This window comes from Sinocyclocheilus rhinocerous, unplaced genomic scaffold (genome assembly GCF_001515625.1).
Source record: "Sinocyclocheilus rhinocerous isolate Xijiao unplaced genomic scaffold, SAMN03320098_v1.1 scaffold798, whole genome shotgun sequence".
In the NCBI taxonomy this organism is placed as follows: Eukaryota; Metazoa; Chordata; class Actinopteri; order Cypriniformes; family Cyprinidae; genus Sinocyclocheilus; species Sinocyclocheilus rhinocerous.
Genome location: NW_015635037.1, coordinates 875,702 through 903,498, shown reverse-complemented (window position 1 = coordinate 903,498; position 27,797 = coordinate 875,702). Strand labels below are relative to the sequence as shown.

At 36.7% G+C, this 27,797-nt stretch overlaps 1 protein-coding gene across 1 annotated transcript in view; it reads right to left on the bottom strand.

Annotated features, from left to right (window-relative positions):
- The window catches only part of LOC107746291 (SH3 and PX domain-containing protein 2A-like), a 102,655-nt gene that overhangs the window by 61,967 nt on the left and 12,891 nt on the right, over positions 1–27,797 (bottom strand). Inside the window, exon 2 of the mRNA XM_016560435.1 lies at positions 26,688–26,768. Within this exon, the coding sequence (XP_016415921.1) occupies positions 26,688–26,768 (81 nt within the window). The remainder of the gene's footprint in view (positions 1–26,687; positions 26,769–27,797) is intronic.

The window sequence follows — 27,797 nt, the reverse complement described above, 5'->3', positions numbered from 1 at the left end:
CACTGACAGGGTCGTGAGGATCTGGGTCAGATGGCATGAAGAATTGGAGGATAAAAACAAGTCACGTCTCACAGATATCAAATGTCTTGCACTTTCATTTTCACAAGATCCTGAATTTATTCTGCAGATAATATAACAATATTTGTGCTTTTTGCAGATTATCTGAGTCACTCTCAAACTTAGAACAGCTACAGACATGTATGTTTATGTCATTTTTAAGATGTACACTACCGGTCAAAAGTTTGGAATCATAACTTTTTTATTAAGTTGTTCGAAAAAAGTGGTGCTTCATATTTTTGTGGAAACTGTGATACACTACCATTCAAAATTCTGAGGTAAGTTTGAGGTTTTTTTTTTTTAAAGAAATTAATACTTTTATCAAAAATGGCAGTAAACATTAAAGAATATAATTTCTATTTCAAATAAATACTGCTCTTTTGAACTTTCTATTTATCAAAGAATCCAGAAAAAAATTATCACAGTTCTACAATTAATTAATTTCTTGAGCACTAAATCAGCAAATTAGAGTAATGGAGAATGGAGTAATGATGCTGAAAATTCAGCTTTGATATCACAAGAATAAATTACATTTTAAAATATATTCATATAGAAAGCAGCTATTTTAAATTACAATAATATTTCACATTTTTACTGTTTTTGTTCTGTTGTTTTGATCAAATAAATGCAGACTTGGAGAGCATATGTGACTTTCAAAAACATTTAAAAAAACTTTGACCCCAAACTATTGAATGGTAAAATATTTACAATGTCTGTCAGGTGTTTGTACACAAATGTGACTCTTATAATGTTTTCCAAATTACACACGTTTTGACCCTGTTGATACCTAGTATTGAATATCCCGTTTGAGAGCTAATTCAACACGATGCATATTTACACCATATACACAAACGATGGTCAAATTAGAATGATCGGTGTCTAACTAGAGTAAAATAAAGAAAGAAAGAAAATCACTTGCATGTAGAACTCTGGACACTGTGGAGGAGGAAAACGACTCAAAGAAAATCAAGATGTAGAGAAAAAGAGTGAAGAATGTATAAGGAAAGACATAATGAAAATTACATATTGGAAAAGGAAAATGAGATGAGCAGGATAAAACAGAATAAATAAAATGACAGCGAACAGGAGGAGGAAATTAAGAGGCTCAGAGTGAAGAGGAAACATGAAGATGTGAGTGAGAACAGACAGAATGAGAAGAAGTTGCTGTATTGCCCAACCACCAAGGCACCTGGAAGACTTCCTGAGTCTCCATAGCAACAGGGGGCGGGGAGAGAGGAGAGCGAGCCAGTGATTGGATGACAGGGTGTGTGTGCAAGAGAATGGATATGAAGAATGGAGACATACACACATACATACATCTATACCATCAACTCTTCAGATACAGGGTTTGCATTCATATCAGTGTTATATCAGTGCTTATGTGTCTTTATCACTTAAAAGCTCTCAGAAGTGTGCAGCGCATTCATTCCCATAATACACCTCTAGTGATCACACAGAAACAACAGAGTATTATTCCAAATTATTTTGAGGGTGAAATAAAAATATCGGAAATAATCTAAATAATCTATTTTTTATTTCAATATAAATAAACAGATAAAAATTCACTGCTACAATGCTATGCAGGGTCACTGTAAATAAATAAATGTTATTGTTAATAATAACTATTATTATTATTGTTATTAAAACGTTTCTAGAGAGAGAGAGAGAGAGTTGGAAATCACTGCTCAATTGATTTGCTTATAAAGTCACACTACAAAGCTAGGCCTACATCAAATCCATCTCCATGTGGTCTCCTATTCGAGATGAGAGTGATTGTAACTCTAGCAAAGTCAGAGATAAGTGTGTGAGCCACATAAACCTCATGATTAGCCTTTTCAAGGAGCTGCACCAGGGGGCCCTTCTGGTAAAACACAGCCAAAGAGTTTGAGGACGCTGTAGGAGAGTGAGCTCTGTCATGCAGCTCCATCAATGGGCTTATTCAAGTCAAAACTTCAATGCATATTTCATAACACTTAAACAGTGATCCTGCTATGGAGCTACAGGGGGGCTGCTCTGCAATATAGTATACACTTTTGTAATATTTCTCCCTTAATTGGTTAAGGTTTCTTGTACCGAATGTAGCAAGGAAAATCTCTTCCCCATTCTGTCTAGCTCCTTTTACACATGTGCACATGTCTCATGACCCAAATACCGGCAATGGTCATGTGACTTCTTGCTAATGCTTGTGAATTGAGCTCAAGTTGCATGATGTCATAAACAACCAATTACAGAGTTCAGTTTGTACAAATTCTTACTTTTTCTAAAGATGTCTGCTTCAAAGGAAAACTATTTAAGTGTTTAGAAATGAGTCAAACAGACTCTAAAATGACTTGCTAAGTGAGTTTCAGCAGGGTGAAAGATTTCCAAACTTGAAGAACTCACACACGGTATAATCCACCTGGAACTACACAAAGCGCACTCAGAACATCCACCCAATAAGCTGCTTTTGCACAGAGAAATTACAAAAATAAACTTTCACATTCTATGAAGAAAATTAAAGTGCTGTGGAAGTCAAACGCTATGCAAGGGTGTTGCTTGGGCATTGCTATGAAGTTTCTAGGGGTCTTGGTGGTTGCTAGGGTGCTGCTTGATGGATAAATAAATACATAAATAAATGCAACATTATATTTACAGGTGCATCTCAATAAATTAGAATGTCGTGGAAAAGTTCATTTATTTCAGTAATTCAACTCAAATTGTGAAACTCGTGTATTAAATAAATTCAATGCACACAGACTGAAGTCGTTTAAGTCTTTGGTTCTTTTAATTGTGATGATTTTGGCTCACATTTAACAAAAACCCACCAACAAATTAGAATACTTCATAAGAACTTCATACTTCAATAAAAAAAACATTTTTAGTGAATAGTTGGCCTTCTGGAAAGTATGTTCATTTACTGTACATGTACTCAATAACCCCCCTGGACTAAGCTGGAGGGAAGGGATCCTCTGGTGTCTGGAGAGCATCCGGCCTCGATCCAGAACCAACCCGCAGTCAAGCCCGCCGGCGGTTCCTGAGTCAAGCCCGCCGGCCGTTGCACTCTCAAGCCCAGAAAAACGGGCGCCAGCTCATGTCCCTGAACTCCTGGATAAGGAACTTCCTCCAAAGTTCTCAGCCCCTATGCTCTCTCCTAAGTCCGCTCCAGTGTCGGCTCCAGCCCCAGAGCTCGCTCCAGTGTCGGCTCCAGCCCCAGAGCTCGCTCCAGTGTTGGCTCCAGCCCGGAGCTCGCTCCAGTGTCGGCTCCAGCCCCAGAGCTCGCTCCCGTGTGGGCTCCTGTTCCCGAGTTTAGCCCACAGAGGGCTCCAGTCCTCGAGTTTAGCCCAGTGAGGGCTCCTGTCCCCGAGTTTAGCCTAGAGAAGGCTCCAGTCCCCGAGTTTAGCCAGGGAGGGCTCCAGTTCCCAAGTCCAGCCCAAGGAGGGCTCACAGGAGCTCCAGTGCTTTGGGATGGGGATTATGGTGGAGCGTTTGAAGCATGAAGGGACTTTTATATTGTCCCCCTTCCTGTGAGCATCTTCTTTGGCCTGACGGAGCTGTCTGAGTTTTGCAGTGAACCATGGTTTGTCATTGTTGTAGGTTAAATGAGTCCTGGTAGGAATGCACATGTCTTCACAGAAACTGATATAAGATGTTACAGTCTCTGTGAGCTCGTCCAGATTGGTGGCAGCAGCTTCAAAAACACTCCAATCAGTGAGGTCAAAACAAGCTTTTAAATTCTGCTCTGCTTCATTAGTCCATCTTTTTACAGTCCTTAATACAGGTTTAGCTGATTTCAGTTTCTGCCTGTAGGTCGGTATAAGATGAGCCAATCAGTGATCAGAGAGCCCCAAAGCTGCCCGTGGAACGGCGTGATATGCATTCTTTATTGTGGTATAACAGTGTAGAGGGAGAAGAGCAGTGGGGAGAGAACGCAGCCCTGAGGAGCTCCGGTGCTGATGGTGCAGGTGTTGTGAGTTTTGCACTGAACCAAGGTTTGTCGTTGTTAAATGTTAAATAAGTCCTCGTGGGAACACACATGTCCTTACAGAAACTGATGTAGGATGTCACGGTGTCAGTAAGCTCATCCAGATCAGTAGCTGATCAGATCAGCCTCAAAAACACTCCAATCAGTAAGTTCGAAGCAGGCCTGTAAATCCTGCTCTGCTTCAGCAGTCCATCTTTTTACAGTTTTCACTACAGGCTTAGCAGATTTGAGTTTCTGCCTGTAGGCTGGTAGAAGATGAACCAAACAGTGATCAGAGAGTCCCAGAGCTGCTCGGCAGACAGAGTGGTATACATCCTTTAAAACAGTGTAGCAGTGGTCCAGTATATTACTGTCTCTGGTGGGACATGTGATGCTTCACGAGCGCGCCGGCTTGCTTCCCCCGTCTGCGCGTCCTGAAGCGGTTGATCAGCGCCGCAGCTCCCCCGACTACAATGTCCAGCAAAACATCAGAATAATTGAAAACCGGTGAAATATCGGGGGGTGTACTTCCGAATGTCCAGCAATTCGTATCTGGTGAAACTGATTGCAGGGATATAACTAAAGACAGGACAAACTAACAAAAACATAAAAACAACTGCGGAGCACGCAACGGAGGCAGCCATCAGCGTCGGCGCCATCGCGAAAGACGCTTTAGAATAGCTAATATTTAGCTATTCTAAAATGCTCACATTGCACAGTAAAATTAAGCTAATGTTATATTACTATTATTATTTTTTTTAATTAATAATCTAGTTTATAGATTGATATAAATAGCTTGGATCTCTCCTTCAGTGTAAGTCTGTGATTTTGCACCTATTTTTTATAAAATAAGCAAATCTGGTTGGTTGGAGAAGTGAAAGTAATTGCATTTGAGGAGTCAAATCATAAAGGGTTACACTCTGAAGTTTATTCATTATAGGGTTAAGGGTTTGTTCAAATCCCTAACCTCAAGTATATAAGCAACAGTAATGCCTCAGCAAGCAGCACTAATAATCAAAGGTTCCCTGTTTGGGTACAGTGAAATAAAGCGTTTCAGACGGCTTTTATAAACTGCTTTCAAGCTGATCTAAGATCAGCTCTTTCCCTTCCAAAACACTGGAGCGCCTGTCTTAAATCAAGGTAAAAGCGACTGGTAGCCAAAGGGTGAGAGTAGTTACACTGATCCAAGAATGCAATAAATCCCTTGATTACCGCATTACGGGCAGCTTTATTGATTCCGTTGGGAGTAAACAGTGTGAGAGATGGAGCAAAGCGCGAGAGAAAAAGAAAGAGAAAGGTTGAGAGAGAGAGAAAGCTATTTTCCTTGAATTATTTCGTTGGCCGGAGCACTGATTGACAGGACACACATGGATACAATTGCACACGATCACAAAAGCACCTTCACTGCATACATGAACACACACACATTTGTGGAAACTAATAGCAAGCGTGACTCACTCCAGGCCTGCACACACACACACACATACACAGGTTACTAATGGAAAGTGTGAATCAAGTCCGGACATGCATTAGTGAGCACAGTATCAGGTTTCAGGAGACATATGTGCACTTGGACTGAACACACACACACATATACAGGTTACTAATGGACAGTGTGAATCAAGTCCGGACATGCATTAGTGAGCACAGTATCAGATTTCAGGAGACATATGTGCACTTGGACTGACAACACACTTGCACACACATATACACACTCTATATATACAGATTAGGGCTCTTTCTGGTGGGCCGCGAATCAGAAGGTTGCAGCCAAACACTGAGTCATCAAAGCGTACTGACTGCCACAGCCACTGCAAGTCAAATTTGCTACAGACCCTGTGAAATCAACATTTTGTGGCTTTCAGTCCATTTGTGTTCCATTTGAGGTCAAATATATGCTAGTGTACTCTATGCAGTGACAAAACTCACTTTAGCAGACAGACACATTTCAAATTTACAGTCAATATCTGGTGTGAAATCGGACCAAAATTATTGATGACTCATCCTGGGCTACATAAACTAGCTTTTAAAAGGTTGGGGTGGGTAAAATAAAATATTTGTATGTTTTTGTCTCTTATGCTCACCAAGGCTGCATCAATTTGACCAGAACACAGTAAAAACAGTAATATTGTTAAATATTACAGATTAAAATAACGTTTTTTTTTACATGGTTTAAAATGTAATTTATTTCTTTGATGGCAAAGCTGAATTTTCAGTATCATTACTCGAGTTTTCAGTATCACATTATCCTTCAGAAAGCATTCTAATATGCTGTTTGTTTTATAATTCACACAAACAGTCGTCCCACTCATGTTTCATGAATGATGCTTAGTATGTGAATAAAACACTGCAAAATTTTGCTCTGGCCAAGTGCCACATAATCAAGCATGATTTTGTCAATTGCTTGGTTACTATTTCTATGACTCAGAATAGCCCCACCCACAGTGAAATGTCACTGGCGCAAAATCCTCACATTACAGTTCATTAATTGGTTGACTGTTACTTAACACCAAATACACAAAATAATGATCTTTAAAAAAGCATCATATGACCCCTTTAATGTCATGCTGTGCAGTATTTTGAAATAGTTAGAGATCCTGAACAAATTGTTCTTCCATTCCTCTCTAGCACCAAATTACAGGAACAGTCTAGTTCTGTCATGATTACACACCCTTGTGTAAATCTAAACAACTTCCACATCTTTGGATAACTATTAAATATGGAATGTACTCTGACTGATTATGCTCTGTTCCTAACTCTTTGGTTACCAGCTTTGATTTTATTGCACTACCCAAAATTGCAACCTCGATCTGATGTAAGTCTGAAATTCAACCACCACAGACAAAGAGGGAATCCAATGCCATTGATGTAACTCCAAGCCTGACCCTGCAGACCAGCCGAGGCAAATCTGCAAAGATCTGTGGAATTCAACTGCAACTTTGTAAGATATCAAGTCCCGATTACGAGAATCTCTGTGGCTTCATTTCTCACAATGAGTTTAAATCTCACAATTGTGACTTTGTTTCTCTTAAAAGCAACTTTAAATCTCACAATTGTGACTTTGTTTCTCTTAAAAGCAAATTTTCTCTCAATGTGACTGTCTTGCTATATGACTTTAGATTTCATAACTGCATTGTCGTTTGATATAAAAAGAAACAAAGTGACTTCATGTCACGTATGTGACTTCACAATTGAAACTGTATGTATCTCCAAATTGTTACTGTATATCATGATATGACTTGAGATCTAACAATTGACTTTATTTTCCCCAAATTACTTTATATCTCGCAACTTTAAATTTCACAATTGTAACTTTGTGAGATATAAAGTCACAATAATATGAAACAGTGACTTTATAAGTCTTTGTATCTTGCAGTTATGAGTTGTATCTCCAAATTGTTACTGTATCTTGTGATGTAACTTTAGATCTAAAAATTGACTTTACATCTCGCAATATGACTTTTAAATTTCACAATTGCAACATTGTGACGTAGAGTATACCGCGGTTTGGAAAAGTCACGGTTTCAAAACCACTATGGTTGCGCAGTTTTTTTAATGTTCTGATTATTGTTGAGCTGCAGGTTTAGGCTCACTTAAGTGACTGCATTTAAGGTTATCATACCGTCAGAATCTCATACCGGCCCATGCCTAGAGTGAAATACAAAGCCTATTACATAATAAAGAATATTTTGGCATCCAGATACATTGTATATATATATATATATATATATGGTGTTTATATATATATGGTGTTTATAATGATTGTAAACATTTAGCTTTACCAGCATTTTAGCACATTATTTCTGAATCTAGCCTAATAATAAAATGCAACGTGAGCCTACGCAACTTGGGTTTTTTTTTCTCTCAAAACGCAATTTTATACGAGCATAGAAAATATGATGCTGTATTGGCTGTGACTAAGCGCAGCGGGTTAAGATAAGGCTACCAGATCTCTTCCTGTTTTTGTTTTTTTTCTTTTTTTAGTAGAAAACAATGTACTTTATTATTATTATTAGGCTATTATTATTATTGTTGTTATTATTATTATAGGCAAAGAAAAAGTTTTAAAAAATAACGTTATTAACCGTTTTTTTTTTCTAGGCAAACCGGTTTCGGAACGATAATAATACAGAGGAACACAGGAACAGAAATGTTAAAATATCGATTCTGCTCCGAGTGAACCGATTGGATTATTTTTTCGTTTTCGAGCCCTGGTAGCATTTACAGATAACAGCGTATCTAAAAGTATGAGACAACAACAAACACAAAACATACCATTAAGAGCCGTGCTTGCACAAGTTCTGCGTGATCCTCGTCACTAATATTCTCTGGGTCTCAATCGGGCTCAAATTGATAAGCAATATTGATGACGTCATTGTTTACAATACAACCGGAGGACATGCCGCTGAGGTGAGGGGCGGGACGTTTAGACACACACTAGAGGCGGTTTGCCAATCACAACACACTGGGCTAGTTAACCAATCAGAGCCCATCACCTATTTCTGAGGGAGGGGCTTCATAAAAAGGAAATGATCAGTGCTTTTCTCAGAGAAGGGACAGAGGGGTGTGGAATAAATGTAAATTATGTGAAAAATAATGTGATTTTTTTTAAACGAAGCATTAACACATGTTAGACTGCACCCCACAAGTCTAACAACGGCCATTGGTTCGTGCAGTGAATTAAAAAACGAACCAATTTTGGCGAACCTATGGTGACAAAGTCTGCCAGAGCCCGCCAGAATGGGCGGGGCATCTGGCTATATAAGCGACACTTCGCCATAGGATCCTCAGATTTCTTCTCCTTCAGCGACGACTAAGTTCTTCGCCATTAAAATATCGATTCTGCTTGGAGTGGACTGATTGGATTTTTTTTTTTTTTTTCGTTTTCAAGCCCTGCTTTGTGAGATATAAAGTCGCTGTTTTTTTGTAATTGTGACTTTATATCTCGCAGTTGCAACTTTATATCTTCAAGTTGTCACTGTATATCTTCAGATGTGACTATAGATCTAACAATGAAGACTATTTCTCCCAGTTGTGACATTGTATCTCTCAGTGTGATTTAATATCTTGCAATATAACTTTTAAATTTCACAATTGCAACATTGTGACATAGTCAAATTGTTTTTTGTAATTGTGATTTTATATCTTGCAGTTGTGACTTTGTATATCCAAATTTTTACTGTTATGACTTTACTTCTCCCAACTGTGCCTTTGTATCACACAACGTGACTTGTCTTATTTTATTTTAAAGTTAATTTCACAATTACCCTTTTTACGGAGCTGCAGATCTTTGGGTTGTGAAATGACAGATTGTCGGATGTTCTATGTGTCACCAGAGATGCCTGATTCAACTTACGGGTCCATTTTAAAATGAATCACACACTGACACAAAATTTCCCAAATGTGTCATGTATTCCTCACCTGTCTCTTGTTACATTTTGCAAACATGTGTTACACACACACACACACTGGAGACTAAAGAGAAGCAAGAGAGCACTTCGGCATTGGCATACACATGAGTAACTGTGGGTGTCCACGCTGACTATTTCAGCAGCATATGTAGGGCAGCCAGCAGCAGAGATGGAGGGCTTTAGCAGTCTCGTCTGCCCACACCCAGATTTAGCCCCGTTCTCCTCAATCTCTCCATATGAGGAGCCAGAACTGGCTTGAACCCCATTGACAGCTCCACACTGACCTCAGATCAATGATACAGCGCTGGGCCAGTTATGGTTGTGAAGACACAATCAGGGCACGCTGTACTCTCATTGACTTTAGTACAGTTTCGGCACTGCAGTCAGCTGATACTCACTAGTGTAGTCTCATTGACCTAACATAAGGACCTGTGTTGTGCTGGTTGAATATGGTGTGTATTCTGTAAAGAAACAGGAGATTGGCAAAGTGTGGTTGCACATTGTGGTGTCACAGTAAACAGATTTGAAAGTTCTATGCATGCTTTTATGGAAGCTTGTTTCCACCTTCAAGTGGAATTTACAAATAAATAAAAAAGGTAACTGAAAATTTGTATCTCGCAATTGTGACTTTGATTCTCATTACTGTCTTCTAATTTTGTCTTCAATATTTCAATTGCGATTTCATATCTCGTAAATGCGGCTTTATATATCACAATGTGACTTCCTGCAATATCATATAAAACTTGCAATTGTGACTTTGTTTCTCATAAAAGCAACTTATCTTTCAATATAGTTGCAACTGTATATCTTCATATTGTTACTGTATATCTTACGATTTAATTTTATCTTACAATGAGACTTAATATCTTGCAATGACTTTAAATATTGCAATTCTCGTAAATGCAACTTTATAATTCACAATGTCACTTTGTATATTGCAATATGACTTTAAATCTCACAATTGTGACTTCATATCTCAGTTTGACTTTAAATTTCAGAATATTTTGCCGTTTGACTTTAAATTTCAGAATAGTTTGCAATTTCACTATTTCAGAATATTTCGCAATTTAAGTTTCACAATATGACTTTAAATTTCTTAATTGCAACTTTGTGAGATATAAAGTCACAATTACGAGAAACAATGTGACTGTATTTTGCAATGTGATTATAACTTGCAGTTGTGACTTTATATCTTCATATTGTTACTGTGTATCTTACGATGTATCTTTATATATATAACAATAATAACTTTATTTCTCCCAATTGTGACTTTTTATCTCACAAATAGATCTTGTTTTTGAAGTTTATCTCACAATGACCTTTTTACACAATTTATCTTTTTTACTCTGAGATGACAACCTATTTCTATAATTCTAATTAAATAGAATTTAATTCTAAGGGACAGAACGAGGATGAAAAAATGCAACAAAATTACAACCACTTTGGCGCAAGAAATCTTGACCTATATTGTAAGTAACCTTTAGGGGAAAAAAAATAATAAAATGATACAAAAGTAACAGTAGAAAGCGGACCTTGAAAGAGCCTCCAATAGAAAAAGAAACTCAGTCCATGCTTTGTTGAATGTCTACTACAGCGAGTGAGCGAGAGAGAGAGAGAGAGAGAGAGAGAGAGAGAGAACATGTGTGTATATATCAGTGTGGGCCAAGGAACTTCCCCTGGGAGAGTGGCAGTGCCCAAAGTAAGTGTGTGGTTCTGTGTGTGTCTACTGTAACCAGGTGCAGAGAAAACCCTAGCAAATCTGGGTCACCCGAGAAAACCAACACTTCACATACACTGGACATATAAACGCGACCTGCTCTCAATCCTGCCAGCAACATAATTACATACTCCACATCTGTACATCACAATTACTATATCCATTAGGGCTGTGTATCACCAGCAAAGTCACGATACGATACGTGTGGAGATCGCTAAACTGCAAGCTAAAACCGGTGTTTTCAGAAAGCAAGCGCGTTTATCCACAGTGGAGAGAGAGCGCATGGTTGCCAGGTTGACAAAGATAAGTAACACATTTAGCAGATATTTCCGTATTGCGCAAATGGGAGGCTATGTTTCGGGGATTACGTCTCTTTATATCAGGCAACCCAGTTGTGTTCCTCTGCGGCCAGATTAAACCTTGTTGTAGCGTATATATGTTCTATTCATTATTTTTTAGAAACCTTGCACTTTTCTACTCAGTTTTAAACGTTGTAAAATTTTTAACAAATTAAGCGCGGTCCACTGCTGCACACGTGCCACAATATCGATAGAGGGCCAGCTGTATCGATACTCGTATCGTCAAATCTCTGTGACGATACATCGTCGTATCGATATTTTGACCACAGCACTAATATCCATACAGAAACAGTGCTTCAAAGTCAGACACATTCATTATTCCGAGCCTCTCTGAATAATTTCCATGTTTTCTGCCAACCAGTCTAACTTCAGCACAGGGGATCAAAGGGAGGGACGAGCCCATCCCAGCAACAGTGTGTGTATAAATTGTACGGTGAAATCTCCAGAGGGAAGAGTTTAAACAAACATAGTCCTCCCTTTCAGAGAAAGACTTCTACAACTAACTCAGTTTAAAGCTGGCTTCCCGTGCACACCCTTCCTTTTGGGGTTTTGTGTGAATGTTTGGCTGAATTGTAGACCAAAGAGAGATCCATTTATTTATATTGAGACCTTATTCACAAGATTTGTGCCACACAACTTAAATAACATTATCAAGTGACTAAAACATTCAGTAACTGTGTGGTATAGGTAACAAGGAGTCAGAGGCTCCAGACACAAAAGCTGTTCCAGTTAGAAGGCGGCAGCAACATTACATGGACAGTATTCTTTGCAGAGAAGTCAATTCTAAAATGAACTGCAACAATCGTGGTTTAAAAAAATAAAAGATAAAAAAAATAATTTGAATTATAATAATTGATCATTATATTTAATTATAATACTGTAAAAAGGTAGAAAAACCATTAGCTTGAGACTATTTCATCCAATTTTTTTATATTTTTATGCTTATTAGAAGACAAAAATTAAGTAATTCATTACTGCTTGCATATTATGGGAAATAAGGTCAATAACAAATCTAGTTCAAAATGCAAATGTCAGGTTCAAAATATAATCTTTGTAAACAAAGATAATCATGTTGGTTAAAATGTTTGGAAAAAATACAGTAAAAAAAAAAAAAAAAAAAGTCACGGGGTTAAACCATCATAAAAAGTTATTAAATATTTTCCTCACAGCTTACACCTTAAATTCATGTGAATGTAGAAATCTTTTTATTTTTTTTACAAAAAAAATAAATTTTTAGGGTAAAAATAAATATATATTTTAATAAATATCATGTTTTTGGGGTCTAGTCCATTTGAGCTTAACTAACGTCACCTTTTCATAATAGGTAAACATATCTAATATTAAAAAAACATTACTGACTTTGGCACACAGTCATACATTTTTCAGATATTATTATTAATAATAATAATAATAATAAGACTGATCCACCACTACATATTGTGGCACAATCATTTTATTATTTTACATTTACATTTACATTTAGACATTTAGCAGACGCTTTTATCCAAAGCGACTTACAAATGAGGACAATAGAAGCAATCAAAACTAACAAAAGAGCAATGATATGCAAGTGCTATAACAAGTCTCAGTTAGCTTAATGCAGTACACGTAGCAAGGTTTTTTTGTAAAATCATATTACAATAATAAATAAAAAGAAAACAGAATAGAAAATGAATAGAGCAAGCTAGTGTTAGAGGCCTTTTTTGCTTTTGTTAATTGTATAATAAATAAAAAGAAAACAAATAGATAGAATACAAAAAGATTAGAGAAGCAAGTGTTATTTATTATTTTTTTTTAAAGAAAACAAGCAGTTAGTAATTTGTTCTTTGAATGACTAATTTGCTGTTAAACTCCTCATATGAATGCCTGCATGACATGTATAATTCAGTTTAGACAGTTTGCAAGAATGTTTAGCATCCCCGTTATGAAAATGATCGCTGTGAGACGATGGCGGAGTGAACGAGGCTTGAGAGAGTTGTGAGTGAGGGGGCGGGCGCAACAGTGTTGCCAGGTCCAGCTATTATAAGTGTTTTTGGACTTGTCTTTTCCACTTAATTTAACACTTTAGATTAGAAAGTTAATAAAGTAGGAAGTTGCAGTTTAGAGTCAGCGATATCTTTATCTTATCTTATTTGCAAAAGATTGGAAATAATTTCGGTTTATTTTTATTTATCAAAAGCCAGGGTACGACCATGAGTGTGACGTGGGTTCTTTTCGGCTCGTTAAAAATTAATCTTGCTGCCGCGTTCTGGATTAATTGTAAAGGTTTGATAGAACTGGCTGGAAGACCTGCCAAGAGAGCATTCTCTGCCAGAAAATTATTATTTAAAAACAATATATAATAATAAAGATTATGATACACTACTTATGAAAACAGAAATAATTTAAGTAATCATCTAAATAAATTCCATTTTAAATGTGACTTAATAAATCTAGGCAAAAAACTAGATTCACATCATTGACCCTTACATGAAACAATTCTATTCAACCAACACAGAAATTATTCCTTGACAAATTATTGTATGCAGCAGTTCAATCACTCAATGCAGCTTGTGTTAGTTCCTACATGTACAATCTCAGTCTCAGTTGTCTACAATAGGGCCTTTCGCACCGCAGGAACCTTTTCATAGTACCAGAACTAATTGTGGAACTACCCACTTTTTGGCGTTTTCGCACCGCCGGAACTGGGTGCGATTTTAGTACCGGACTGCCTTTTTCGAGAACCAAATTAGCTCCGGAGCAGGGTCTAACCAGCAAAACTGGTACTAATCGTGACGTAAGTAGACATTGATTGGCCAAACACGTACGAAAACGCCCTCATCCGCCATGATTTAAAACGCTGTGTAAACATACTGTAAACATTGTGCCAACTTATTTCGCAAGTATGGAGAACAGCGATAGATGGACGGACGCTGAAGTGCAGGCACTTGTAGCAAATGTAGCACTGGTAGTTGTCGTTGGAGATTCTTAGTCCTCCTTTCCGTTCTTTCAATCGCTTTACGTATACGTCGACTTTCCAGCGCGTACGAAAACGCCCTCACCCGCCATGATTTAAAACGCCGTGTAAACATTGTGTCAACTTATTTCGCAAGTATGGAGAACAGCGATAGATGGACGGACGCTGAAGTGCAGGCACTTGTAGCAAATGTAGCACTGCCAGTTGTCGTTGGAGATTCTTAGTCCTCCTTTCCGTTCTTTCAATCGCTTTACGTATACGTCGACTTTCCATGTCCATTATTGTGAAACCCGCGAGACACAACAAAAACACAGCTCCGATCACAGCGTCCTCCATCCTCCTGTTGTTAATGTTGTTCTTCTTTGTTTCCGTTGTTGAACGCCGCGCAGAAATGACGACGCTGCGACCGGCTTACGTCACTTCTTAGTACACACTGTCGGTGCGAATGCAACCGTTTAAATGGTACTGGGAAATAGTTCGCGAGTACTTTAGTACTGTACATTTAGTTCTGGAACTAAAGCGGTGCGAAAGGCCCTAATCTCAGATGTCGTCCATGGAGCCAATGAATGAATGGAAAGGAAATATTTTACTATTTTTATTCTAATAGCTCACAGGCTGGTTTCAGTCATATGCTCTCTCAAAGCTCATTTGTACGGCAATACAGACTCAAAGTCTACGAAAACATCAAAAGACATCAGAGAGGTGGTCCCACAGTCTGGCACCAACAAAACTGCACAAATAAAGCCACATTCTGACATGTGAGTACACACAAACATGACCACAGCCACAACGGCAAACACATCAAAAGAGTCCCACTTCATTACTAGACCCAAAGCATCCATCACGACGCTGGCACATGAGTCCAGATCACAAAACTTCACATCCAAAGCTTAGTAGCTCTGGAGGCTCTCCAATTATGTTTCATTTAAGTATTAAACTTTTGTCACAGATGGTTCGTTAGGAAAAATAACAACAGAAACCAGCCCAAGTTGGTTTGCAGGTCTTAGCTGATCTCACAACCTGGTTAGGCTGGTTTGTTGGCAGATATTAGAGGGGTTTTGCACATTTTTTTCAGCTGAAAGACCAGCTTAAACCAGCTTAGGATGGCTTAGTCCACCTAAAAATGAAAATTAAGTCATCATTTGCTCACCATTGTGTCTTTCCAAACCTATATTTTTTTATAGCTATTAATATTTTGAAGAATGTTGATAACCAAACAATTGATCCCCATTGACTTTCATTGCATATTTTTTAATGGGAACCGAAACTGTTTAGCTACTAACACTTTTTAAAATATCATCTTTTGGCTTTTTACAAAGAATGCCACACAGTTTTTCTTTTCTCGGCAGCTAGTCCAGATAATTTGGTTTACAAGGAATTTAATAAAAAGGTTTGTGTTCATAAAGCAATTATAGAGATCTCTTTCTCACTCTCTGGTTGGTCTTGAAACTAAAACATCAACTAAAGAGTTAAATAAAGAAATAACTAGAGTAGGATGGAAACCTCCTTCTAAATGGACTGGACTGTGAAACACTAAATTTAGTCTCTCTCGCTTTTCTCGCTTGTACAAATCTGGCCTCAGATCAGGAGCCAAGGGCAACTTCTCTCTTCACCACAGGCTCAAAACCCTCCATTGTCCCTTTGAGCACAAGGCCAGTGTGTCTCTGAAGTGTAGGTGTCGGTCTTCTGACTACAACTCGACCTTGCTCATGAAACAGGCCTTTATCCAGCTTCAACAATCAGGCTCCTTCTTCCCACACTGACATCAGTACAGTATGCAGAGCGGAGCGTCCCTGAACGCCCCCAAAGCGCTGAGGCCTTGAGTTACTCCAGCCGCTGGTGGAGATGTGGCGTGCCTGCCGTGCCTTGTGGTCTAGACACCCGTTTTGGACTTTCGGGCCGGGCCATGTCTAGACTGAATGACCCTCCATTGGCCAGAGCACGTAATTGGGGAGATCATCCAGTGTCAGACGGGTTCATGTTCTGAAACATTCTGAGGACCAAGGAGTGGTAAGAGAAGTAGAGCATTCATGTCGAAAGCTACTTCAAAAAGTTCAGAGCAAAAAATCTATAATCTAGACTAAATTTTAATGATATTTTACTATATACCTGTGAACAACATGCAAAGTTGAGCACAAAGGTATGTTGTGTAAAGGGACCACATTTGATGGCTATGTTTCAGTGAAAATGAAAACTTCTGGTTTTGTGGATATGCAGAGATTTTTGAGCTCTATAGGTAGTTTTGCTTAGACAGACTTTCAGACTGACAGCAGAAGGTCTGGGAACCTTGGCCGCTTTGGATGGAACAGGAAAAGCAACCAATCATATTTAGTGTTGTGCCGCATCACAATAACAGACTGGTGTGTAAAACTCTTGGACATATTTAAAAGATTCTATGCCGTGAACTTTATATATTTCACATACTTTTGAATATCCAGCGTTTAGTTTAGAACCTGATAAGCGCTCAATGTCACAGTTGTAAACACGACAGCTTTCTTCTTTCGTGAGGGGGTTTGGCATCACAGCATCTTTGTTTCTAGGCAGAATGTTAAAGAACGTGACACACACGTCTCCTGAAAGTCCTGTATAATTTAACCAATCCGATTACGACTTCTAAACTCCTGAAGTGTTTCCAGCCAAGTGTGCCGTATGCATCAGACGTTCAGCCAGCGGTCCGTAGGCGTGATGTCTGGGGCTGAGACTAAGCTGTAGGTACCCAATATTTTATTTTATTTATTTATTTATTTATTTTTTTTATTTTATTTAATTTGTTTTGTTTTGTTTTGTTTTGTTTTGTTTTGTTTTGTTTTGTTTTGTTTTGTTTTGTTTTGTTTTGTTTTGTTTTGTTATTTATTTTTTTTATTTTATTTAATTTGTTTTGTTTTGTTTTGTTTTGTTTTGTTTTGTTTTGTTTGGTTTTGTTTGGTTTTGTTTGGTTTTGAAAAAAATATTTTATTTTTTATTTTATACTTTATAAAATGTATAAAGGTATATATTTGGGATAGTGCTGTACAGTGTAGATGTAACCAGTCTGATAATTTGCTGTATGCCTATTAAATACTACAAAATTTCAAATATAATGTTAAATGGATACAGTATTGGATACAGTGGATTCTTGCTTTGAAAAAAAATGAGGGGGAAAAAATCGATTTAATCAGTATATGTATCAGTATCAATACTGTCAATACTGGCCTTGACAGTACTTGATGAAAAGATGCCCCTGAAAATATTATTTAAAATACATAAATAAAATAAAACATTACTTAATAAAATAATGATGCCTTTAAAGTATTGCTTAAAATACATAAATTCTAAAATAAAATAAAATAAACAAAATAAAATAAAATAATAAGATGGTACTGGTTAAATAGATACCTTCAAAAATATATAATTTAATTACATTTTTAAATAAAAGAAGACAGTACTTGTTAATAAAAAGATGTCTAATGTTATTTAAAATATATAAATATATGAAAAAATAATAAAAAATATACTTGTTACAAAGTGCAAAATAAAGTAAAATAAAAAAAGCAAATAAAATAAGATAGTATTTTAAAATAGTATTTAAAATAAAAAAATAGTACAAAAATGAAAAAGCATAAAATAAAAATAAAGTATAAAATAAAAAATAAAATATTTTTTCAAAACCAAACAAAACAAAACAAAACAAATTAAATTAAATTAAATAAAAAAATAAAATAAAATAAAATAAAATAAAATAAAATATTGGGTACCTACAGCTTAGTCTCAGCCCCAGACATCACGCCTACGGACCGCTGGCTGAACGTCTGATGCATACGGCACACTTGGCTGGAAACACTTCAGGAGTTTAGAAGTCGTAATCGGATTGGTTAAATTATACAGGACTTTCAGGAGACGTGTGTGTCACGTTCTTTAACATTCTGCCTAGAAACAAAGATGCTGTGATGCCAAACCCCCTCACGAAAGAAGAAAGCTGTCGTGTTTACAACTGTGACATTGAGCGCTTATCAGGTTCTAAACTAAACGCTGGATATTCAAAAGTATGTGAAATATATAAAGTTCACGGCATAGAATCTTTTAAATATGTCCAAGAGTTTTACACACCAGTCTGTTATTGTGATGCGGCACAACACTAAATATGATTGGTTGCTTTTCCTGTTCCATCCAAAGCGGCCAAGGTTCCCAGACCTTCTGCTGTCAGTCTGAAAGTCTGTCTAAGCAAAACTACCTATAGAGCTCAAAAATCTCTGCATATCCACAAAACCAGAAGTTTTCATTTTCACTGAAACATAGCCATCAAATGTGGTCCCTTTACACAACATAGAGATCCTCTCATTCAGTGCATGTTAAATCCTGCAGTCGGCTGATCTTGGTTTGGTCTTGGACAGCTTAAGCTGAGTACAGCTGACAGAGTCAGCTTAGATGAGAGGAAAACGCAAAGCAGATGTCATGACTATGTTGTTTTGTCAGGTGTATTGTTCTTATCCCCATCTCAACCAGCTTAGCAGCCCACACAATGACGCTCTTAAAGCCTGAGGAACCTGCATATACAACTAGGCTTTCAGATCACTCAGAAGTTATCAAGAACCCCAGTACATCGATTACAGAATGACGCATTATGCTCCCCAGTGCTTCAATTGTGCTTTTCACAAAAGGCTTTCAATTTATAGCGAAAGGGGGTTATTCCAGACTGCGCAAACCTAGCTACATATTTTCAAAACAGACTAGTCAGTGGGTTGTTTGAATGACTAGTCAACTAGTTGCTCATATGGAAGCCCTGATTTTTTTTATGTTTTTGACTGAAATATCTTATATACTCACCAATTATGCATTTATTTGATAAAAATACAGTGCAACAGTAACATTTTTAAATATGATTAAAATCCAAAATTTTTACATTTTTTTTAATGTAATTTATTCCTGTGATGCAAAGCTGAATTTTCAGCATTATTACTCCAGTCTTCAGTGTCACATGATCCTTCAGAAATCGTACTAATATGCTGATATGATATTTTTATATTTTTGTGGAAACCATTATACATTTTTAGGATTCTTTGATGAATAAAAAACTCCAAAGAACAGCATTTATTTGAAATAGAATTATTGTAACATTAGAAGCATCTTTACTGTCATATTTCATTAATTTAATGCATCTTTGTTCAATAAAAGTAATAATTTATTTATTTTTTTATTTTTTTTAAATGACCAACCCCAAACTATTAAACGATAGTGTACATAGTCCAACTATAACAATGCATTTGCAGTCTATTAGTAATTTTAAAATAAATATGCTCGTAATAAATTATTAATAAAATATAATCAAATAATACATTCAAATAAATAGAATAATAATACATTTTGTTTGCTACAAATTTGGTTGACTTCTTATTTCTTCTCATTTCACTTCTTGATTTCAGTGTGCTGTCTTTCCCATTGCTATTATTAATAAGCTGTTAGCATGCAAAAACCCTTGCAGAAAGGTTATGTCTCTAAATTCATGCCATTTAAAAGATGTCTGCTAAAAATGAAGATAAAAATAAAAAAATCCAGTTTAACTCAAGAATTGACTAAGCCAGTTGATGGGTGACTAATCAAGTATCCCAATTTATCCCTAACCCTGTCAGACCAACTGTTTGTTACCCTTTTCCCAGTTTCTGAACAACTGTACCATTTATTATTTTCAATTTCTCACCTTCTTCCAGATAAAATATAGGCTAAAAAAGGACCACAAATTTAGAGTGAGGGTGGAAAATCCAGGATGAATCACCTCCCGCATTATGCAGATGTCAGGACTCTGCAGTGCTGTACAATAAGATGAAGACCTGAGTGTACTACAGTAATGGAGCACGGCCAGATCACTTGACAATGAGACACACCCACCTCCTCTAGGAGTAACCTAAGCAGCAGAGTTCACTTCTTAACATTCTGCTCACAATACTTCATTCTGTACCTGCATATCCACATAGGACAGAGGCCTTAGGTTTGGGCTAGAGAATCCACTCTAACCAATCTCCAAGCTTTGAGACAGATGCAAGCTTTACTTTTTATCACACAATTGCTACTAGTCTGCAGTTGAAAATGGCCTTTATGTACTCTGAGTTAGATATACACAAGCTCTGTGGGTGGTTGCTCCACAGAGACCAGACAGGACAAAATAAACCTGAAACTTCAGACAAGAACCTAGAAGTACAAACAATACAGGCTTCCTGATATACATCCAAGAATATACACCCACCCCTTAAGAAAACTGACCCTATTGCTTGCATAATAGCCATAGTTTTACTGTGGATAACCATAGGTAAAACAATCATCACTACTTTTAGATCACTGTTAAGTTTCTACAAAACCATAATTTTTTTTTCCATGTAAAACTCCAAAAATGTACCTATAGATACAAATCACTACAGTTTCCAGGTGAAATGAACATCTGCCACTAGTGGATGTTCATTTCACCTGGAAACTGTAGTGATTTGTATCTATAGGTAAATTTTTTTATTATGGCCTCAAAATGCTTGTACCATAATGCGTGATTTGTACAGTAATACATTTTCGTAATACACGTTTGCATCACATAGCCAACTGCATATGTATGGCTTTTCTGATGTAGTAAACTTGCTCGGTAGCACACCTGGTACAGCACTGCTACGAGTCCCGTGAAAGACAATGAGTCATGATAAAACAGCTCAAACACTTGTAAAGGCAACTGAAAATGTTATGGTTGCTTCAGCAAATGTGTTTGTATCTCATGTTTGCTTTTAGGGTACGGTTTATTGTAGCTGGTATGTTATTTTCAAATGCGATAGAGCATTAATTCTTTGAGCTCCACTCACTGGACATTTCATTTCCAAACTGATGTAATACATACAACAACAAATGGAACAAAATGTTGCCAGATTCGCACGCTTCTGTTTCGGATAAAACTGAACACCGTTTTAGCACTAGTTACTAAATATTTCACTTTGCAAGAAGCAGCGTAATATCATTTTGCAGCAATGTTGCCAGGCACCACTAATTTGTATTTATTATAAAAGAAATAAAAGCTTAAGCACATTTAGAACTATAACTGCATCTGCCATTACTATAATAAAAATGAAGAAGATTATTTAGCAGGAACAACATTTGCACCAAAATGCTACAGTTAGTCCTGATAATAAGGATAAGTCAGATGGCTTATCCCTTCCAAACATTTACCATAGTTTCCTGTCAAACTAGCACAGTTCCTGCAGTTATATTGCTACGGTAAAAGCATAAAAAATTATTGTGGCCTCTCTTTTAAACGGAGTAGGAGGCTTTCAGAATCTTTCTGGCAAGGCAAATAGTGTACCAGCCTAACCACAGTTTTATTGCTCTATCAACTGCAGTAAGCATGGTAGGCTGTTTCATTGTAAACGATAGTTACCATGGTAAATGTCTGTAAGGGATAATTAAAGGACATGCAGAATATGATAGCATTTGTGAAGGTACAATTAAGGCCAAACTTGCAGACGTTGTACATTTGAGTCTGCACGTGTGTTTGGATAACTAAAGACCTCGGCTCAGCTAACAGAAAATTAGCTGAATGAAAGCGCAGGGCCTTTTTCTTGGCCAGCGTGACTGATTTTGTTTTAAATGAACTGTGGAGCATTAGAAAATGGTTAAATAGTGTTTAACCAGCTGCCAGTGTGTTGGGGAAGCTTTTAAGCACAGTTCACTTGTTTAACTTGGAGTTCAACTAAACTTCATAAACAATGAACAATGCTAATGCTAACCAGTGCATTAGATAACACTGAACGCTGAAAGATAATGGGATTGATGACTGTACTAATACAAAACAAAAACCATCCATAGGCACATTTACCAAACAGTTTATCGCTTCCCTATTCTCTTTACTTCTGTTTCAGACAACAATATTTGGCTTTATTCTTGCTACAATCTATATGTTGCAAGTAGGTAATGATAACATTATAAGAGTAACTTTGGGAATTGAATAAATGAGAGCCTGTCAGTCAGCTGTGGTTGAGATGAACAGTGCTAAATGTGGTAAATAGTATTCACAACATTACTATTGATTCTATGTGCATTTAGAGTACATATACACTATTGATGTCAAATTGCTGTAAAAGCTCACATTGTATACAGTGAAAAGCCCTCTTAAAACACATTTTTCACAGTCTCACTAGTTTAATATAAACTACTGCTCAAAGGTTTGTGGTCGGTAATTTTTTTAATGTCTCTTACGCTCACTAAGGCTGCATTTATTAAATCAAAAATACAGTAAAAAATATATAATATTGTAAAATATTATATTAAATAGAATGTTCAAAAGAAAAGCCTTTATTTGAAACATATTTTTTTACGTGTAAAAGTCTTCACTGTAACTTTTGACCATTTTAATGCATCCTTGCTGAAGAAAAGCATTCATTTATTTTTAAAACCTTACTGAATCCAAACTTTTGAACAGTAGTGCACTCGTTATCACTGTCCCAAACACACAAACCCAAACCTAAGTGTATTTACAAAGAAACTACTATTTGCAACAACAAACCCAAACTCAACTACTAAAACTACAAAACTACTAACACCAATAAGCAGAGTCAGCACAATCAAGTACTTTATACGTTGTTAGAATGATCTGAAACATCTGCTGACATCTCATAAAAGGCACTTCTCTTTTCCTTACGTTTGTTATTGTTCCTGTATGGAGAGGCAGGAACTCAAGAGGAGCGAACTGATTGACTGGGTTACTCCGTCCTCTCAGCTTATCAATGGAGGCTTTGACTTCACCCAGTACACAACATGGCCACCATTAGTCCTCTGTTAAACACTGGAGTCTTTGAGACAGAAGACTAATCAAGGATAAGTCAGATGGCTTATCCCTTCCAAACGTTTACCATAGTTACCTGTCAAACTAGCACAGTTCCTGCAGTTATATTGCTACGGTAAAAGCATAAAAAATTATTGTGGCCTCTCTTTTAAACGGAGTAGGAGGCTTTCAGAATCTTTCTGGCAAGGCAAATAGTGTACCAGCCTAACCACAGTTTTATTGCTCTATCAACTGCAGTAAGCATGGTAGGCTATTTCATTGTAAACTATAGTTACCATGGTAAATGTCTGTAAGGGATAATTAAAGGACATGCAGAATATGATAGCATTTGTGAAGGTACAATTAAGGCCAAACTTGCAGACGTTGTACATTTGAGTCTGCACGTGTGTTTGGATAACTAAAGACCTCGGCTCAGCTAACAGAAAATTAGCTGAATGAAAGCGCAGGGCCTTTTTCTTGGCCAGCGTGACTGATTTTGTTTTAAATGAACTGTGGAGCATTAGAAAATGGTTAAATAGTGTTTAACCAGCTGCCAGTGTGTTGGGGAAGCTTTTAAGCACAGTTCACTTGTTTAACTTGGAGTTCAACTAAACTTCATAAACAATGAACAATGCTAATGCTAACCAGTGCATTAGATAACACTGAACGCTGAAAGATAATGGGATTGATGACTGTACTAATACAAAACAAAAACCATCCATAGGCACATTTACCAAACAGTTTATCGCTTCCCTATTCTCTTTACTTCTGTTTCAGACAACAATATTTGGCTTTATTCTTGCTACAATCTATATGTTGCAAGTAGGTAATGATAACATTATAAGAGTAACTTTGGGAATTGAATAAATGAGAGCCTGTCAGTCAGCTGTGGTTGAGATGAACAGTGCTAAATGTGGTAAATAGTATTCACAACATTACTATTGATTCTATGTGCATTTAGAGTACATATACACTATTGATGTCAAATTGCTGTAAAAGCTCACATTGTATACAGTGAAAAGCCCTCTTAAAACACATTTTTCACAGTCTCACTAGTTTAATATAAACTACTGCTCAAAGGTTTGTGGTCGGTAATTTTTTTAATGTCTCTTACGCTCACTAAGGCTGCATTTATTAAATCAAAAATACAGTAAAAAATATATAATATTGTAAAATATTATATTAAATAGAATGTTCAAAAGAAAAGCCTTTATTTGAAACATATTTTTTTACGTGTAAAAGTCTTCACTGTAACTTTTGACCATTTTAATGCATCCTTGCTGAAGAAAAGCATTCATTTATTTTTAAAACCTTACTGAATCCAAACTTTTGAACAGTAGTGCACTCGTTATCACTGTCCCAAACACACAAACCCAAACCTAAGTGTATTTACAAAGAAACTACTATTTGCAACAACAAACCCAAACTCAACTACTAAAACTACAAAACTACTAACACCAATAAGCAGAGTCAGCACAATCAAGTACTTTATACGTTGTTAGAATGATCTGAAACATCTGCTGACATCTCATAAAAGGCACTTCTCTTTTCCTTACGTTTGTTATTGTTCCTGTATGGAGAGGCAGGAACTCAAGAGGAGCGAACTGATTGACTGGGTTACTCCGTCCTCTCAGCTTATCAATGGAGGCTTTGACTTCACCCAGTACACAACATGGCCACCATTAGTCCTCTGTTAAACACTGGAGTCTTTGAGACAGAAGACTAATCACCTCAACAGACTGTAGATGGATATGGAAGAACCAAGGGGGAGCCCTCAACTCCCTACACACACAAATACATCCCTAACAAAAACTGTACTAAGGAACAGTGTACCATGATATACGTGTAGTGATGGTATCAGATGTTGATGGTATGTTGATATACCATAGTTCCATTTCAAATACCATGGTATACACACTACTTCAAAGGTACTTTAAAGAATACAGTAGTATTACTATGATGCATGTCCAGTACAGGGTTGCTACATTTGACCAATCAATTTCAATAACTTTTATAATTTATGTATTTTACAGAGATTGTAATCACAAAGTGGAATTTCAAGCTGATAAAATACCAACATTTTTTATTGTTTTATTCATTTCCATGACTTTTTAAGCCTGGAGGACACAATTTTAAAATTATCTGATAATTCCAAGTTTTGCAAATAAAGTTGTTACTGGTTGACTGTTACCTTGTCAAAAAAAGGTGTTGACATTGTACATATCCAAAAAATATGGCACTACTACGGTTTACGTACAAAAATATATATGGTATTACTATAGTACATTATCAAAAATTGACAATGCCATGATATATTTATTTAAATTAGTTTTAAAAAAGTATATGATCAGTAAGTTTTAAGGATGCATTAAATCAATCAAAACTGACAGTAAAGAAAATAAAGATCATTTTAAAATATTTCTATTTAAAAAAAACTGTCAACATATAATAATAAGATTTTTTTTCTTGAGCAGCATATTAGTATGATTTCTGAAGGATCATGTGACACTGAAGACTGGAGTAATGGATGCTGAAAATTCAGTATTGCCATCACAGGAATAAATTACATTTTAAAATATATTCAAATAATAAACAGTTATTTCAAACTAAAAAAATCACAATGTTACAGTTTTTTCCACATTTTTGATCATATAAATGCAGGTAAGAGCACAAAAAGAGCATAAAAGACTTTTAAAAAACACCAAAAATCGCACAACCCCAAACTTTTCAACAGTAGTGTAAATCCAAAAAGACAGCACATACCAATGTACATGTCCAAAAAACACGACGATGCTATGAAACTTTTAACCTTTTTTTAGTGATAGACACAATGTAAATAAACCGGTACTGTACCAATTGTACAGACATGTTCATAGACACATGCTTACACTGCAACTAAATGTGCACAGTCATCTCAACCCTACACACATCCTCACACAACAACATACACACTCTTTCTTCCAGACTTTACAGAGGGGCCTCACTGCACCTGAAGGGTTGGCTGTGAACGCAGTCTTTCCTCCCTTCTGCTTCCAAAGCAAATACTGTTATTGGCGGCGGTATCCTGAGAGCTCTGTCGCAGAGCTAGACTTTAATTTGTAAAATACACCCATAAATGTCATTCAGCATAACCACTCAGCTCCAGCCTGTAACGCATGCTACATTAAATAGCATTAGACTTTCATTGCATTCTTTCTTCTCCTTATTATTCATTCTCCTCTAACTTGCTACTGCTTTGGGAATAAAAATGCACCATTATTAATGTGTCATGCTAATAAAGCACATTTAAAAGTGAGAAAGAGGGAGAAAGAGGGAGAAATAAGTGTGTAAACGTAGCCCTGGCTTGCATAAGACCGACATTAAAAAGACATTAAACTCAGTTCTGAGGTGAATACCCATTACCTGAGAAAATAATATAAAAGTAAGAGAAGTTAGACAGAGAGAGAGAGAGAGTTTGCAACTGTTAAACTTAAGCAAGCCTACCTGAAGGTCAAAGAATTTACTGTATCTTCTGTAGATGATGTGGGATGTGGAGTCAGAGTATGTGACATTGATGAGATACACCTGAAAAGAGAAAAAAGTCAAGGCAATTAGAATCTCTACAATTCATTCTACAGTTTAGTTACACATTTTGGTATAAACTATGATGATTTCAGTATAACGATTGCTTCTAGCTATGCAAGTCACTACGCTCTGAAATGTGTCAGAAAGCAGTTCAAAGTTTTAAATATGCAAATGTACTTTATTTAACCCAATTTAAACCCAGTTTATTTAAATTTAACCCAAGAGCGAGATATGTAATGATGACTTCACAGCACTGAGTGGTCAGGAAACGACACTGTATCGTCAGGGACAAGTATTTCCTGCACGTATACAATTCCTAACAAACCCAGTTCTATTGTCCTGCAACAGAAATAAAGATCAGACGTTTAGTTCCTCCACAAGGCCACCAACAGACAATATGACATCATGTGGAACAGAGCGCTCAGAGATGAGGGGAACTCCTATTCGCAGGAAGTGCCTCTGCCCTGCACCCCACTCAGCAGTGGATGGGACAGCTTCCTCTGTCCTCTAAACACAGGACATGCGTGATCCGTCTTTCGTGATACACTGCCATGTTAAAATCACTCCTAATAAAGACTACTGTTTTTAAGGTTTGGATGACATTGTATAAAAAAATTAATAAAAACTTCTTCCGTCTACTTGTACTTAATAGGGATGTAACGATTAACTGCGAGCCGGTTGAAAATCTATTTAAATATGTGACGATTCAAATCGGTTGAGATGCTAAACAAATCGCGATTCAGTTAGGGGTAGGAGTTTATATGAATGTATGTCTGAGGGGAACTTACTGTCTTTCGATGGTATTTTTTCTTTTCCTCTTGCCTCTGTATAATGCATATCAGGGCTCCAGACTCATTCTTCCCACTGGTCGCTCTTTTGCAACTAACTTTCTCAGCTGGTCGCACGAGCACATGATTTGGTCGCAATATTTTATTTTTTATTTTTGTTTTTTTTGCGCTACAACATGGGATTATTCAATGCATGCTGATGAACTTTTATCATAGTTTATAGTTATATGGAAACGAAAGT